The sequence below is a fragment of the Crocodylus siamensis genome, chromosome 7 (genome assembly GCF_052110815.1).
Source record: "Crocodylus siamensis isolate JL-2025a chromosome 7, ASM5211081v1, whole genome shotgun sequence".
NCBI classification, from domain to species: domain Eukaryota; kingdom Metazoa; phylum Chordata; order Crocodylia; family Crocodylidae; genus Crocodylus; species Crocodylus siamensis.
Window position 1 is genome coordinate 90,598,739 of NC_143401.1, and position 14,167 is coordinate 90,612,905.

A 14,167-nucleotide genomic window follows, 5' to 3' on the forward strand; every position below is an offset into this window, starting at 1 on the left:
GAAACTGTTATCCTAAAAAAGAAAAGGCTTTATACTTCACTACTGACCCTGTAACTCATCCTTTATATTACTCTTTTACATTTCCTTTTATATTTTGCCCTCTCATCTTCTTTATAGTGAGCAACTCTTGACCACTCCAAATGCTGCCAAATGCCAGAAGTAGTCCTAATTTTCTCAGCACTATCCTAAAAATCAAATCCAAAATGGAGAGCAACTGATCTGCTTGTTTCACATGTGCACAAATGCATGGTTTGATGGTTAGTATTTGATATATCCATCATTGATCTTGAGCTAGACATTAAAAGCTTTCAGTTCTTCTGCAACACTGAGTGAAGAGCAAGTCTACTTAGACCACAAATCTTTGAGGTGGAGGCTGCCATTTGTATTTGTATTCATTTGTACAGTCGCTTGCACGGTGGGACTGTGATCCATAACTGAGGGCATTAGACGGTAACATGACACGCACAAAAAAAAAAAAAAAAAAAAAAAGAAGTCAGAGGAAAAGGATTCTGGGGGTTTACCAAAAAAAGGAAAAAGAAAAAAACAAAACAGTTTTTAAGAGAAAAGGAATTTGTCCGACTTCCTTGTCCTTATCAAGCCTTGTTTTGCAAAGCAAGATTATATTTCAGGGTAGCACCCATGCCAGCTGATTCTACTAGGCTACATAACACAACAGAAAGCTCCTTCTGTTTCTGTGACACCAGCATGTAATAGCGTATCAGTAAGGTACATTTAATGAGCTTCATCAGTCAAAAGACATATGTTGATATTTGTATGTTTTAGCAATTAAAATAGCGTATTTTCATTTTTTTTAAATAAAGTTTAAATGGTGAATTAAATTCCAGATGTACAGAACATGGGCATGCACTCAGCATTGGAAGCATGTCCATAAATATCTAACATTTGCCCTTAAAAGGAAGACCAACTTTGGTAATAGTCAAGCACAGTAATGAACCAAGATAGATAGCAGAATTAACTTTTCACACAATTTCCCTCGACAAACTCTACCACTACAAAGATGATGTGCACACAGTTTAGTTCCTAACAGAGGCTTTAATCCATCATATTACGGGCTTCTTAAGGAGAAAGCCAAAAAAGCAATTTGACTGAAGTGTGTTTTTGTTGTATTAAAACCCTGTGCTCCATTTCTGGAAACACAAGAATACAGGGCTAAATGCCTGCAGTACATGGTACTTGGCTAGTTCAGATTCTTGGAAACCATGCAGAAGTTAATGCTGAGCATCTCAAAAGTAGAGTTCTGGAAGTCATCAGAAGGGAAACAGCTTCAAACCACCACTATTCCTTCTCTTCTCATACTAACAAAACTGGAAATCTAGCTGTGTTTTGAAAATAAGTTGTAATGGGGTTGATAGAATAATTCTCAGCAGACGAATGGATTTAGCACAGATTTGGAGCTCATCTCTAGCTTATCTATAGCAATACTCTTCACCAAACAAAAAAAAGACCCCAAATATTAAAGCACAGCAAACCTAAAGATTGCAGGACTCTGCTGTATGACGACAAGAAAAGACAACATCCAAAAAGCTTTCAGTGCAAGTCTTAGGTTGCAACTTATATTCTTTCTTTATAAAAGTAAGCATCTATATATATATCTTTATATATAGATATATAAAGCATCTATATATATGTATCTTTATATATATCTATATAGAGATATCTATAGATATCTATATATATCTATAGAAGATAAACTGTTGCATGATAATCTATGAACTGAAATATCTCCTTAAAACTAATGGGAAAAATGAATGCTAGAACAGCTTTCCTAGTCCAATGAAGTTCTGCGAGAGTAGTGTCCATGTTTAACATTTTGTTTCATTAAAGTCTTGAGACTTCAAACAAGTAAAATAGGCCATTAACTATTCAGTTGCCAAAACAATTTTTGCCATGGGACCACTGATCAGTCACCAATAAAAAGTTCACCATTTGCCAGAGAGCAACTTCACCTTAAAAGCAAAGCTATTTTTGACCATGGCAATTAGTCTTCTCATGTTCCAAACAGTAAATTCTATTTTCCCATTAATTTTTAAACCTATGCGGCTTTAACTTAAAATAAACTGTACATCAAAAGAATGGAAAATAAACAGCCAGGAACACAATTTGACGAATTGGATTTATTTAGTTTATTTAGCTAAACAGGGTCCATTGGATCTCTTTAATAGGCTGACAGTTGCACTGGGCTGGTTAATAAAACATTCAACACAGTATCTTCAGCCAATATAGAAATGCAAATCCCACCAGAAATATTTTATTCATGAAACAGTAATTTCAGTTACTACCAAAGCAAAAAAAAGAGAAAAGAAAAGAAAAAAAAGGAAAAAAAAAATGTTGCTTGCTTTGCAAACAGTGCCATCTAGTGTCAATCCCTGAACAAACAAAGTACAACCCCCCCCACCAAAAACCCCCTATAATTAATCCTTCTAGTATCAAAACGTTATTTGCTCTGTATCTTTTATCAGCAGCTCACGTCTCTCCTTATTCTGTAGCCGAACATGAATTGGTCTCACTAAAGCTGGAAAGAAAGGGAAATACTTTGTTAAGACATCTGAAAGAGCAGCATCTGAAAAGCAACCATAGAGAAATGGTGATTTCTTGCCTAGGTTGCCTGCTCCAGGGTTTTCCAAGTCTAGTAACTTATGTTAGAAACAAACCAACAATGAAGCTTTTATTTTTACAAAATCTAGGGAGTCTGTGAAAGCGTTGGAGAGTAAGGTATGTTCTGTTCTGCTTCATGCATCATCAGTGCAAATAGCTTAGTTTCAATCGAAGGATTTTTTTTTACTGATGGTATTGGTGCAGAAAGATGATGGCTCGATTCCTTTTTACACTGGCAGGTAGTACAGTATTATTTGCCTACGATACGGAGCCAGCGAGAGAGAAGAAAATCATCGAGCCTACGTGATGTCACTTTCACAGGCATATTCCTTTATAAGAACCCCACTCTTTACATGCAGCTGTCTTTGATGCTGGTTAAAGTGAATTAGAAATTCTCTGTATATGAAGGAACAGCACCGAAACAAAATGGGACTAAAAAGATTTGAAGCTATACTAAGCAAGGAAACATTGCGTGTGAAATACCGTTATGCCCAGAACGGAGAAACAAAAGCAGCTGGTGAGAAGGCAAGCCTGCTCGGTGTCAACCTCCAGACATTTTTATACATTATTGGATAAGAAAGCAGACTGACAAAGTGACAGAAAACGCTATTCCTGTACTAGAGTCCAAATTACAATCATGCTGACTTTCTACTAAATGGACTAAGCGACACTAAGAGAAGAATTTTAGAACAATATTAAGCACAAAAAAGATTTGTTGTGGGAGTTACACGGGTTTTGTATGGGATACTATACCGTGCACTTACAGGCTCCTAACTTGACTTCAGAACAGGCCAACTTGCTCAGGCTGAGGTTGCTCTGACTGCTTCTAGAGACAGGTGTTCATTAAACTCATTAGACCTGAAGAAAGTCACTCAACAGCTCTCTCAACTATACAGTTGGCCCAATGAATGATTAAGGCAAGGTCAGTTCAGAGAAATAAATTCATCCGTTCAACAGCAGCCAGAGTTCTCCATAGATGTAGCTGACTGGCCAAAAAGAGAAGAAATCCTTGTAAATAACACCTAAAGGCCTTTACAAATAAAACATACTACACTGAGCCAGCTGCTAAGGAATCTCAATTAAGATGATCATAACCCCTTAGCCTAGTTATAAAATAAAGCACATTAACTCATCTTTCACACCTCCCTCCAAGGAAAGTATTTCATCAGTGGTAAGTTTTAGAGAAATATAGTTCCCCACCAGTCACCATGCACACGCAGAACGGCAAAAAGTTTTCTTGAGACACACCTGGGACAAGTATAATTTTCCAGGCTTGAGACATCTTACATCTTAGCTGTAATGTGAACCCAGCTCTGAATCTCAGGCCCCCAGTCAGGATTAGTTTCCAGGCCCGAATAACTAGCCAAGTCATCTTTTGTTTCTCCTTTTTGTTGCTAATTTAACGATATCATTAACAGAGACCAAACCTGAAGCAACGCCTAGAATCTCCTTCCATAGCAAGGACCCAAAGGAGGCCACTGGCACAGAAAAGGCCCACGATGCTCAGAAACCTCCCTGCGCATGTGTCCCTCCAGGCATAAGAGCACAAAGGCAAGGAAAAGGCTACACGGCTTCAATAAAATGGGGTTCAGATGGGGTCACGCACACACTTGAAAGAGCTTCTGAGTCCAGCTCTCAACTAGGCTCCTGCAGGAGCCAGATTTCTACAGGAGTGGTTATATAAAGACAGCTTGCCCTTTTGCATGGGCCATTTTTGGGCACCCAGAGCTACAGAAAAGATATCCTTAACTTTGTACATAAGCAGAGATGATGCAAAAGTGGAGAGCCCCCTCTACGAACAGTAATAAATCCACTGGACTTTTTTTAGCTAGTAAGTAAAGGGGTAGAGCTCTGGCTGTCACCAGTTAGGTGTCTTCCCCATCTTTAAAGCGATTAAATAAACTTCTCTTCTGGCCAGAGAAGAAAGTGTTTGACAATGACTGAAGAAGATAGGTGACATGCAATGTTAGCCATTAAAGCTCTTAATATGAGGAAACTAACCCATGATTGACCTTTGCAATATGCGCCTCTGAACTGGGCTGAAAATGGTTTAATTACTAGCATAAAATGGACAAAGTCACCTTCAAAAGTGAGACTGTTTGAAATTTCTGAAATCAGCTTGATCCTGCCTGCCCTAGCAATAAAACCAATTTTCCCATAACCTGTGGTGAAGACAGCTTTATTGCTCCTGCAGACACGTTTAACCGATTTCAGAAATTTCAAACTTTGCCCGCAACGGGTCAGTTCTTTTTTTTTTTTGTTTTAAATCGTAGATGGGACCTGTTCAACCAGGTGTTTTTAGTAGCACGTTCAGTTCCAGAACTGCATGCTGCACACATCTGCCTAGCACCAGGTGCCAATATGAGAAAAAGAAAAGGTCTGGCTCAACGTTTCTTAACCTTCTTAGCCTCAAGGCACCCCTCCATATCTTTTTGGCATTTTATAGCTCCCCAGTTGAAAAAAAAAACCAACCCCAAAACAACTACTGAGCTAGAATCTAAATTCAGAAGAGTTATACAAGCAGGACCTTGAGGCTAAAAAAAGTTGAAAACCACTAACCTAGCTGGTACCACTTACAGGTAGCAGGGGCAGGATTTCAGCCTGTCGTGCCCTGCTCTTTCCACTGTTTGCCCCTTCCCCACCATTAGTCTGCACGCTTCAAGGGCAAAGGCAGACCCCGTTACTGAGGCTGTCCTGCAGGGTCTCACATGCTTACAACCACCCCTGCCACCCCTCCGTCCAGTCACAGGAGTATGGGCGGACCGGAGGATGAGCCAGACTGCAAAGTGCAGCTCCGTCTGTGCATCTGCCCACCTGCTCAGAGCACAGCATGGTGCTGGGGGCACTGGCAGGGTAGGAAAGGAGGGGGCGGCAGCAGCAGTGGTCCCCAGAAAAGCAACCACAGACACCGCTGGAGTGGCTGGGGCAGGAGCCAGGTGAATGCTCTCCTCTCCCCACCATGCACCTCCTTACACACAGGCCATAGCACCACAGGGTGCCTCACTTAAGATTTCATGGTACCCTGGCTGAGAATCCCTGGTCTAATCAGCAGTGTACCTAGACTCCTAGCAGCCTCAGGCAAACTTTTAGTATCAGATAATAATAATACTAATAAAAAAATAATGTTCACCATTTTCGGGCCACCTGTCTGGGCCCTGGGCATCCGTCCAGTTTGCCCATGCTTGTGTCCAGCGCTGGGTCTAACAACTTTGCAAACAAATAAAGAACATGGTACCACGTTGTTGCAGCTATACCGACGAATTAATTCTGAACCAGAAATGTGAAAGGGGATGGTCATCCTACATGCATTTGCCAATACCTTAATCCAAAGGTAAAAGGTCCTTTTATTACACCCAAAGCCTTCCAGATACCAGTCAGGATAGGCTAGAAGCAGAGGCTGGAGTGGTTACAAGAAACCAGCATTTTGTAACACAGAATCAACTGGCCCACCTGTGGCTGTATTGCACGTTCTGGATCCAAAGGTGCCTATAACAGTATGACAAAGCTAATTGTAGCTAATAACCATGCTCAAGTGTCCTAGTCCCCACTTATTATCTCCTTACATATTTACAAAGCTACTTGAAGGGAGCCATATTAAGAAAATTCCTACACTGAAAACAACCATAAGATTTTTTTCCCTCTTGTGGTTTCATAAGAAATTTAAAATGACCTACTTCACCATTTGGCTCTGGGAACTTTAAGGACTATTAAAAGCCTATTTTGTGGACTAGTTTTCTTATTTTGTACCTCCATAATAGCTCCTAAAGTCCCAGACTTGGGTCAGGGCCCTTATTGTTGGGCACTGTACAATCATGTACAGAAGTCCCAGCACCAAAGAACTCAAATCAAAGTCAGAACAAGTGACACAGGGAGGGCTGGGGAGATAGAGCCAGCTATATATGCATTTCAAAATATTACAATGGTTTGATCTATACAAACCACTGAAACACATGGGCTAAAATAACTGAACAGTAATTTTAATAGAATATTCGCATATTAAATATTTGGTACAAACTATTTCATAAGCATAAGCAAGAAAAATCACTTTTATTATCGTAAGAAGTACTCTCATCTTCACTGACTAGCATAATCCATGGGAGCAGGGCTTGTTTTTAATTCCTGCAAGACAAAGGCATGGTTTTGGGACTGCTGACATTTACAACTGTTCATTCGCTATCTCCCCAGAGAAGAGATCTGTACGTGAATCACTGTCCACTACCTTTTTGCTATTCTAGATGAAAATACAACCCACCTAGGAGCCATATCTGGCAACGCGTGACACATTTGGTGCTCAATAGGAAGTGGACTGAGCAACGATGACATGCAATATTCGTTATGTGAAGAGAGTCCCAGGACCGTTTAGCTGATAAGCTCAACTCTGCCACTGAATAGAGAATGTTTTCCAAAAAGTTGAACAATGCTTCCCATCATACATGCAGCCAATACTATAAAACCCACTAGCGAAGGCTATGTACTCTATCGAGTTATATGCACACAGCTGGAGTAGGCCGGTGGAAAGTGTTGAACTGAAAGGCTAAGGGCCTTCCTATATAGGGAAAGCAAAAGTACGTAACACAAGAAATAGTAGAGCAAATAGTGCTGTTTCAATCAGAAGAAAAGTAGGCCAGGGAAAGGCATGGAACTTTTTCCTGTTTGGCTCATGTTTAAACAGCTCCATTTACCACAACTGTTTTTAATGCTGGTGATATACCATTCAGACTTGTGATACAGATATTTTCTAGTAAAAATGGGGTTGCTGCCTACCATAAGAACCAATACCATCTCATTTTATCCTTATACTCTTCATAAGTGTCTGCATCCATCTGTGGTCTCTCGTCTTATATTTAGGATTGTATGTGCTTTTGGACCAGGGACCATATTTCCTGTGCATTTATGTCTATTAACAGAACTGTGATCCATGACTGATGCACCTCAAGGCTAGAAAAAATAAAATAAAATGAAAATGATGCATCAACTATTTGTAGGTAGATACAACTTTGGCCGCTACCAACTCAGGACAGGTTTAGGGCAAGGACATACAATCCATTCCTATTGTTATAACTTAAATAATGTAAATTACACCAGAATCCAGAACAAATTATCAAGCAGCAGTGCTCAGATAGTATCTATGCCAGAGGACTGCATAGTATCTATGCAATCATTACGGGCGGAGGGCCGCTTGTTGAGTTTTGGCAAGCCATTGAGGGCTGCATGATGGGTAGCCAGGGGCAGATAAATATTAATTTTCTGAATTTTTAGGGGCCCTGCAGGCCACATAGAATAACCTGGTGGGCCACATCCAGCCATGGACCACATTTTGCCCACCCCGATCTATGCAGTAGGCTGCTATTACAATATCTTGGCAGTAGGTAGCAAGGAGCAGTAATAGACCTATTTGCCTGGTGCAGATGGCAACTATGGCCTAAGCTGCAGACACACATACACATGCAAGTGTAACAACGCACAGGTATAGCTTTACCTGCAACTCTTGTGCGGGTAAAGTATACGTTACACCATATTCAAGGAAGTTACACTATTACACGGCTGTATGTTGTTCATTTACATCCTCCCTGTACATATGCCAGTTACCAAAAGTGCAAATATGTTACATACCCATGTCCTTACTTATAAACCCATGCTGAATGTCCAAGGCCAACTTGAGATGGCAAAATCTGTCAACCTCTGCTATCCAGTTTTTAAGTCATCGCTGATGAAAAGGGATATCAAACATTTCTGGAGAAAAGTGTTTAATTAAGAACATTTCACTTTATTTTCCAAAGTAGTAACATTGAAAATCACAATCATTGAAAAAAAGAAAAAAAAAAAATACAGGAAAACAAATCTTTTCTTTTCATTGACAGTTTACTCCATGTGATCAACAGCAAAGTCCGTCACTGTCCACTCTTCAGGTGAGTCTCACAGCAATGAGGAAGAGAAATAAAAAATACACAGGCATTTATAAGAGAACAGACACTGGGCTTGGAAAGCTGCTTAAACTGCTTGCATCTGACTACATTTCAAATTAAGCACGTCCCTTTTTAATAAATTATCTGACAACATTAGTCAAGAAAGATTTTCAGCAAAGCAAGAAATAAATAAATAAATAAATAAAAATCGATATGCAACTCCATATTTGGACACAAGATGGTGCCATCACCACAATACTCAAACTGAAAATCCGTCCCAACATACACCACACCTCATAGTTTACATAAAGCATTTGCCGTTGCAGCATTCTGGATTCAGCAGACCCACACATGCTCATCCAGACACTAGGATGTACTTTGACGAGAAAACATTAAAAACTAAGAATTTATCTAAGTTACCACTGTAGGCTTCAACATTTGGTATGGAAAACGTGACATTTTACTCCAATCATATTAGGAGAGAAGTAGTTAGGTATGTTAATCCAAAGTCAGGAAGAAGGCAGGGCAAGGGCAAGGTAGCATCTCAGCAACCAACTCATTCAGTTCATCTTTATAGTATTAGTTTTTAAGATGCCACCCTTCCCTGCCTTCCAATCATATTGCTAATATATTAATCATGTAAACTCTGCAGTATTTTTATGCGACAACATCTTATACCTATACTCATTTTATATCTATGCGCACTTTTATGCTGTACACACTTTATTCAATGTGTAAAAACTTCCTTGAAGATGAACAGGACCCTTCTGAGTAAGGTGCTACACAACAAGAGGGTGTCAGGACACAATAGTCGGTGGCTGGAATTTCTTAGGCTGTGAGATTTGATTATTAAAAGCCACACCTTCCTCAGCAACCTGCGTTATCCTGACTTGTCTGGTGTGCGTTTTCGTGATAACTTACATTACAGCTCCTCAACTTTATTAGCCCTGTAGGGTCAACACAGACAAAAGGGAACGAGTCAGAGACTACTTCTTCCTGCACTACATACAGGGCCACACCTTATATCTGTGCGAGACAGCAGCACAAGCAGCATTAGGGGCCTATTCTAAATTCCAAACATACCTAGGAGTACCTGGAGGATTAGTCTAATCACAAGATCTTTATTGATGGGGATGCAAAAGGAAAAAATACAAAGATCAACCTAAGATGACACTGAACACATGCTGGCATTTAACCTGAAAGTTGATTACTGAAAATAGAAAAATCAAGATCTGAAAAGACCATTATTTAAAAGCTTTTTTTTTTTTTCCCCCTCCCCAGGGCACAAATGTTATTAAGTTAAAAATTCACATAGCGAAATATACTTCTGACTTGGCAAACATGACTATTTCTGTTCCACGTAATATTGAAAATCAAGTTAAATCCATAGTTCCAGCTTAGCTTCACTTCTTGACATTTTGGCCAAAACAACCCTGGAACAAGGTGACTCGCCACTCAACCCGAGCGCCCTCATCTCTACAAATATAGAGTACTAACAGTCTCCAGAACAGGCATGTCGTCCTCTTGAGTTTTAGAACGGTTGCTGCAATGTTGGTTCCAACAACTGCTTGGATTTATCTTCAGGACTCTGTAAGGCACACGAGGACCCTGGCAGAACAGTTATTTTCATTACAATGTATATAAAATTTAATTTACAGGCCCTTGTTTTAAAGATTTAGATATATGTGCTAACAGAAATGCTTTTGGCTACGCAGTTTAAGAACAACTTCCTTTTCAAATCTGCATTCACACCGTTCTACAGGTAAGCAAGCAACCGAGAAAGGCCATCTTATCTTCAGTTACAAGTGTTGCACTTGAAAAGATGAAACAGAACTCATCAGGAAAGATGCGTCTTGGTTTAAACTCCTATAGGTTTAAAAAGAAATACAGTTCTCTTAAATGTATTCCTAAAGTGAAGAACTCGCTTCTACCCGTAATCTTTTAAGAAATTAGGAGAAGATTATGGGTATCTGCTCGTAACTGTACCCTGTTTCTTACAGGAACATATTGGTAACCAAAGATACAACAGGATAAAGGGGTTTTCAACTGCATTTATAAAGAATGAAGTTTAAATCCAAAAAGCTCATGCCTGCATGCTTCTTTCAGACAAAACAGTGAATTTTTCAAAAAAAAGTCTATATACTGATCCTGTCCCAGAACTGCTAATGATTTTCTTAGATATTTATGCCCACCAGTAAAAACAAACACACTTTAAGCAGCACTTAAATCTCCAAAGGATTATCTGCTATAAGCTATAAGATAATTGCTGATAACATAGTTACACCATAGTCAAGATAATTTTCACTACAAGGCAGAAGAGGAGGTTCCATTCAGTATCAATATGCAGCTTTCTACCTCCAGCTATCAGAGTAGCTCAACCCCGGCCCTTCAAAAAATAAAACAAAACAAAAAAAAACCAACCAGAAAGCCCAAATACTTGCATTATTTTTCTCTCTTCTCCCCTCCTGAATTTATAGCTGAACCATTACTATATATGCTCTCCAAAAAGTTTACATGTGGGTACAGAGCAAGCCAGATAATCATAATCATCTGAAAACTGGAGCCTGAATACGCATGCTTGTGAACTTAGCTATAATGGCATGGCACTGCAACACTACTGAAGCATTCAGCCATTTTCTCAAAGATTCCCAGATATATCCGATACTTTTTTCATCCCCTGTCTACAAGCTTCCCTCCCCTTTCTTTCCTTGCTCCTTCTCTTGAATACCCTGCTTGCTTTCTTCATTTTAATCTGTTTTCCTTGTCTCCCTACATTGTTTGCTCCTCTATATGCTTTCCCCATCCCATTTCACTCATATTCCCAAACATCCTCATTCCTTTTCTTCCCACATGCCATTTGCTTCTTCTATGAAAAAAGACTGAAGTCTATTTTCACTAGCCCCTCTGCCACTCTCACCCAGTTCTAATTTCACCCATTCCTGCTACCTACAAAGATGAGATCACAATTTGCCTTATCTTGGCTTCTTAGGAAGAAGGACAAGAAGTTTCCACTGAGAAGTTTAGGAATCTACCCAAGAAGGTCTATAATGCCCACCCCCTGACAAAAAGTTTCTTGGATGCTGCTGTTCATAACTAGAAAAGCACAATGGAGCTTCTCCCATAAGGTCACATGCATTACTTACACAGAAGGGAAACAGCCAGGAGCAATCAGTGAGCACTTTTAGAAGAAGCAATTGTATTAGTGTGCAAATCTGTTACTCTGAAACAGGGAACAAGAGAAAGAGTGGCTTGAGGCTGTAAGAAGTACCCACACAGGGGAACCTTGCGAAATCTGGCCCCGAGTGGCAGAAAGCCATTGTGTAAAACAGCCAGGGAGGATCCAAATACAGTGGAAAAGCAGTCACAGACAGCAAGTGACAGTGTATGAGAGATGCATTTCATATGAAAAGCGCAGTTTGTTTCTGGTCATAATGCACTTCACATAATCCACCTCATTTTTATGAAGTTCAAAATTTTATAAAATTTAAGTGACCTCCACATGGTACGTTTACACTGGTAGACCTACAAAGCTAATCTCAATGCTGCGTGGTAAGAGAGGGTGCATTTTTTGGAGGCTGACAGTGTTCATGACCCGGGAAGTGTCTAACAATACAAGACGGATGTAGATGCAGTGGTAGACGCCAGAGAGCTGCAGGGTTTTATTGGAACTACACCCTTCCAAACTGGGAATTAGCAATGCTCTTCTTTAAGTGGGAAGTTGTCTTGCCTAAAAGAGTTTTCCACTTGTCCACAAATGCAACAAAATACATACAGAAGTGGTATATTACACTAATTAAGAATATCACGTCTCTCTTCGCCTCTTGAAAGTCATCCATTTCCCTCACACAGGAGTAATGGAAGGAGAACATAGCTATTTCCCCTCTAAAACATGGTTATGTTCCGGTTTTTCTTCCTAAATGCTATCTTACATCTTATGATAAATGAACTCACGAAATCGGCTTCAAGTTTTCCCATTTCTTGCTTGTAGCTCCTCATTCTGCTACTATACATTCCTCGGCTTTGAGGCGGGATCTCTCGAACTTCAAGCTCCATCTGTTCGAGCTAGCAATTGAAAACAGGAAAGAAACGTGAATGTTTACTTGATGTCTTCAAATGCATTTTGCCAAGGTGAAATTTAAGATATCCACAAACACCAAAAAACCCCCCAACCAAACAAAAAACCCCCACAAAAATCCCCCACAAAACTTTTGTCTGCCCCCTTCCCCCACTTTTTTATGCTATAGTGCCAGAGTAGGGAAATGAGTTAGGAGAGAGATGCTGCAAAACTAACATGTTTTTAAGGCACTTTGGGGACCCTTGGATTAAAAAAAAAGGCATGGCATACTACAAATACGAACTAGAATTATTTTTTAGAACTGCCATTGGCTATTATATTCAATAAATATGTACTTTGCTACATTTAGCAGACAGAGCTTGCTGTGTCTAAAAGTTGGGTTCCAAAAACCTATGCTAAAGCACCTCACTAAATTTCAGAGGTGCAGAATTTCATTGAAAACCCAGGACTGTTCAGCACTTCTTAAACAGCAGGTGGCCGCAGGCTCAAATCACAGCTGAACTAGGTGCTAGTTCTGTCTAGCCGCATAGACTCCTTAAGAGAAGGCTCTCAGTTTAAGCATCTTGTTTTGCCATGAAAAATCCTTACCTGAATTTAAAAACACTTCTCAAGTTTACTTTTATAAGATAAAAAGAACTTTTCGCAATGGTTGCTGCAGGCACCCTAGACAATATTTACTTGCTTCCCACTGATCTCAGCTGTAGAAGTATTGCATGGGAATAGAAATGCCTTTCAGTTAGGATCCCAAGCTATTAGTTGCAGGTTTCTACGAGATGCAGTTTTTCATTTATACATAAGCTTATTTATACTTTGATATTTCAGCCTCAGACCACAGTAAAGACACCCAATATCCTGATTTACTCGGTGGACTTGGAACACTCATGGAACGTATTCGGGTAAGTAATTGGGCTCCTGCGGGCAAAAGGATCGGGCCTCACACTGCCTGGGGGAGCCCGATCATGACCTATTCAGATTATAGATGACATTACTTAACAGGAAACTACGCAACACTGTTTCACACAATGGCTTTTTGTTCCTTTTCAAAATGCTTTCCAAAACAAAGCTGGCTTAGTTTTAAGGGCTTGTACTGCACCAATTTATTTTCAATCCATTTGATCTCCATAAATATGGAAAGCTATTGATCTCTTACAAGTACAGAGCCATACTTTCCCTTACTGCCTGCAGTTCCAGAACATGAGAGAATTCTAACTGCTCATTTTTTAAGTAAAAAATTAAACAGTCTTTCCGAGGAACGTAGAATTTATCATGCAGGATCAACTCACTGGTCAATGCAGTCCTGTACCTTCACTCCAGCAGTGGTCAATGCCAAACAGTCTAAGCTAGATGAAGGGGAAAATACCCACCGTGCATTTAGATATGCACAGTACAAGCACTTGGAGTCCGAGCTCCATTCCACCCAGATAGTTATCATCCTTGCTATCCTGAGGGCAGACGAGCATATTTTTATGCCCAGGCTGGTAAATTTGTGATTATCATGCAAAAACAGAGCAGCAGAGGTACTACAGCTGAGGAAGCGGATTCTTTTCTATAGCTAATTACCCTTTGCCCC

General features: G+C 39.9%; 1 protein-coding gene across 5 annotated transcripts in view; it reads right to left on the reverse strand.

Moving 5' to 3' along the window:
- The window catches only part of VTI1A (vesicle transport through interaction with t-SNAREs 1A), a 342,273-nt gene that overhangs the window by 313,497 nt on the left and 14,609 nt on the right, over positions 1-14,167 (reverse strand). For all 5 annotated transcript variants that reach the window (XM_090056596.1, XM_090056592.1, XM_090056593.1 and 2 more), the window contains exon 3: positions 12,474-12,584. In XM_090056596.1, the coding sequence (XP_089912722.1) occupies positions 12,474-12,584 (111 nt within the window). The remainder of the gene's footprint in view (positions 1-12,473; positions 12,585-14,167) is intronic.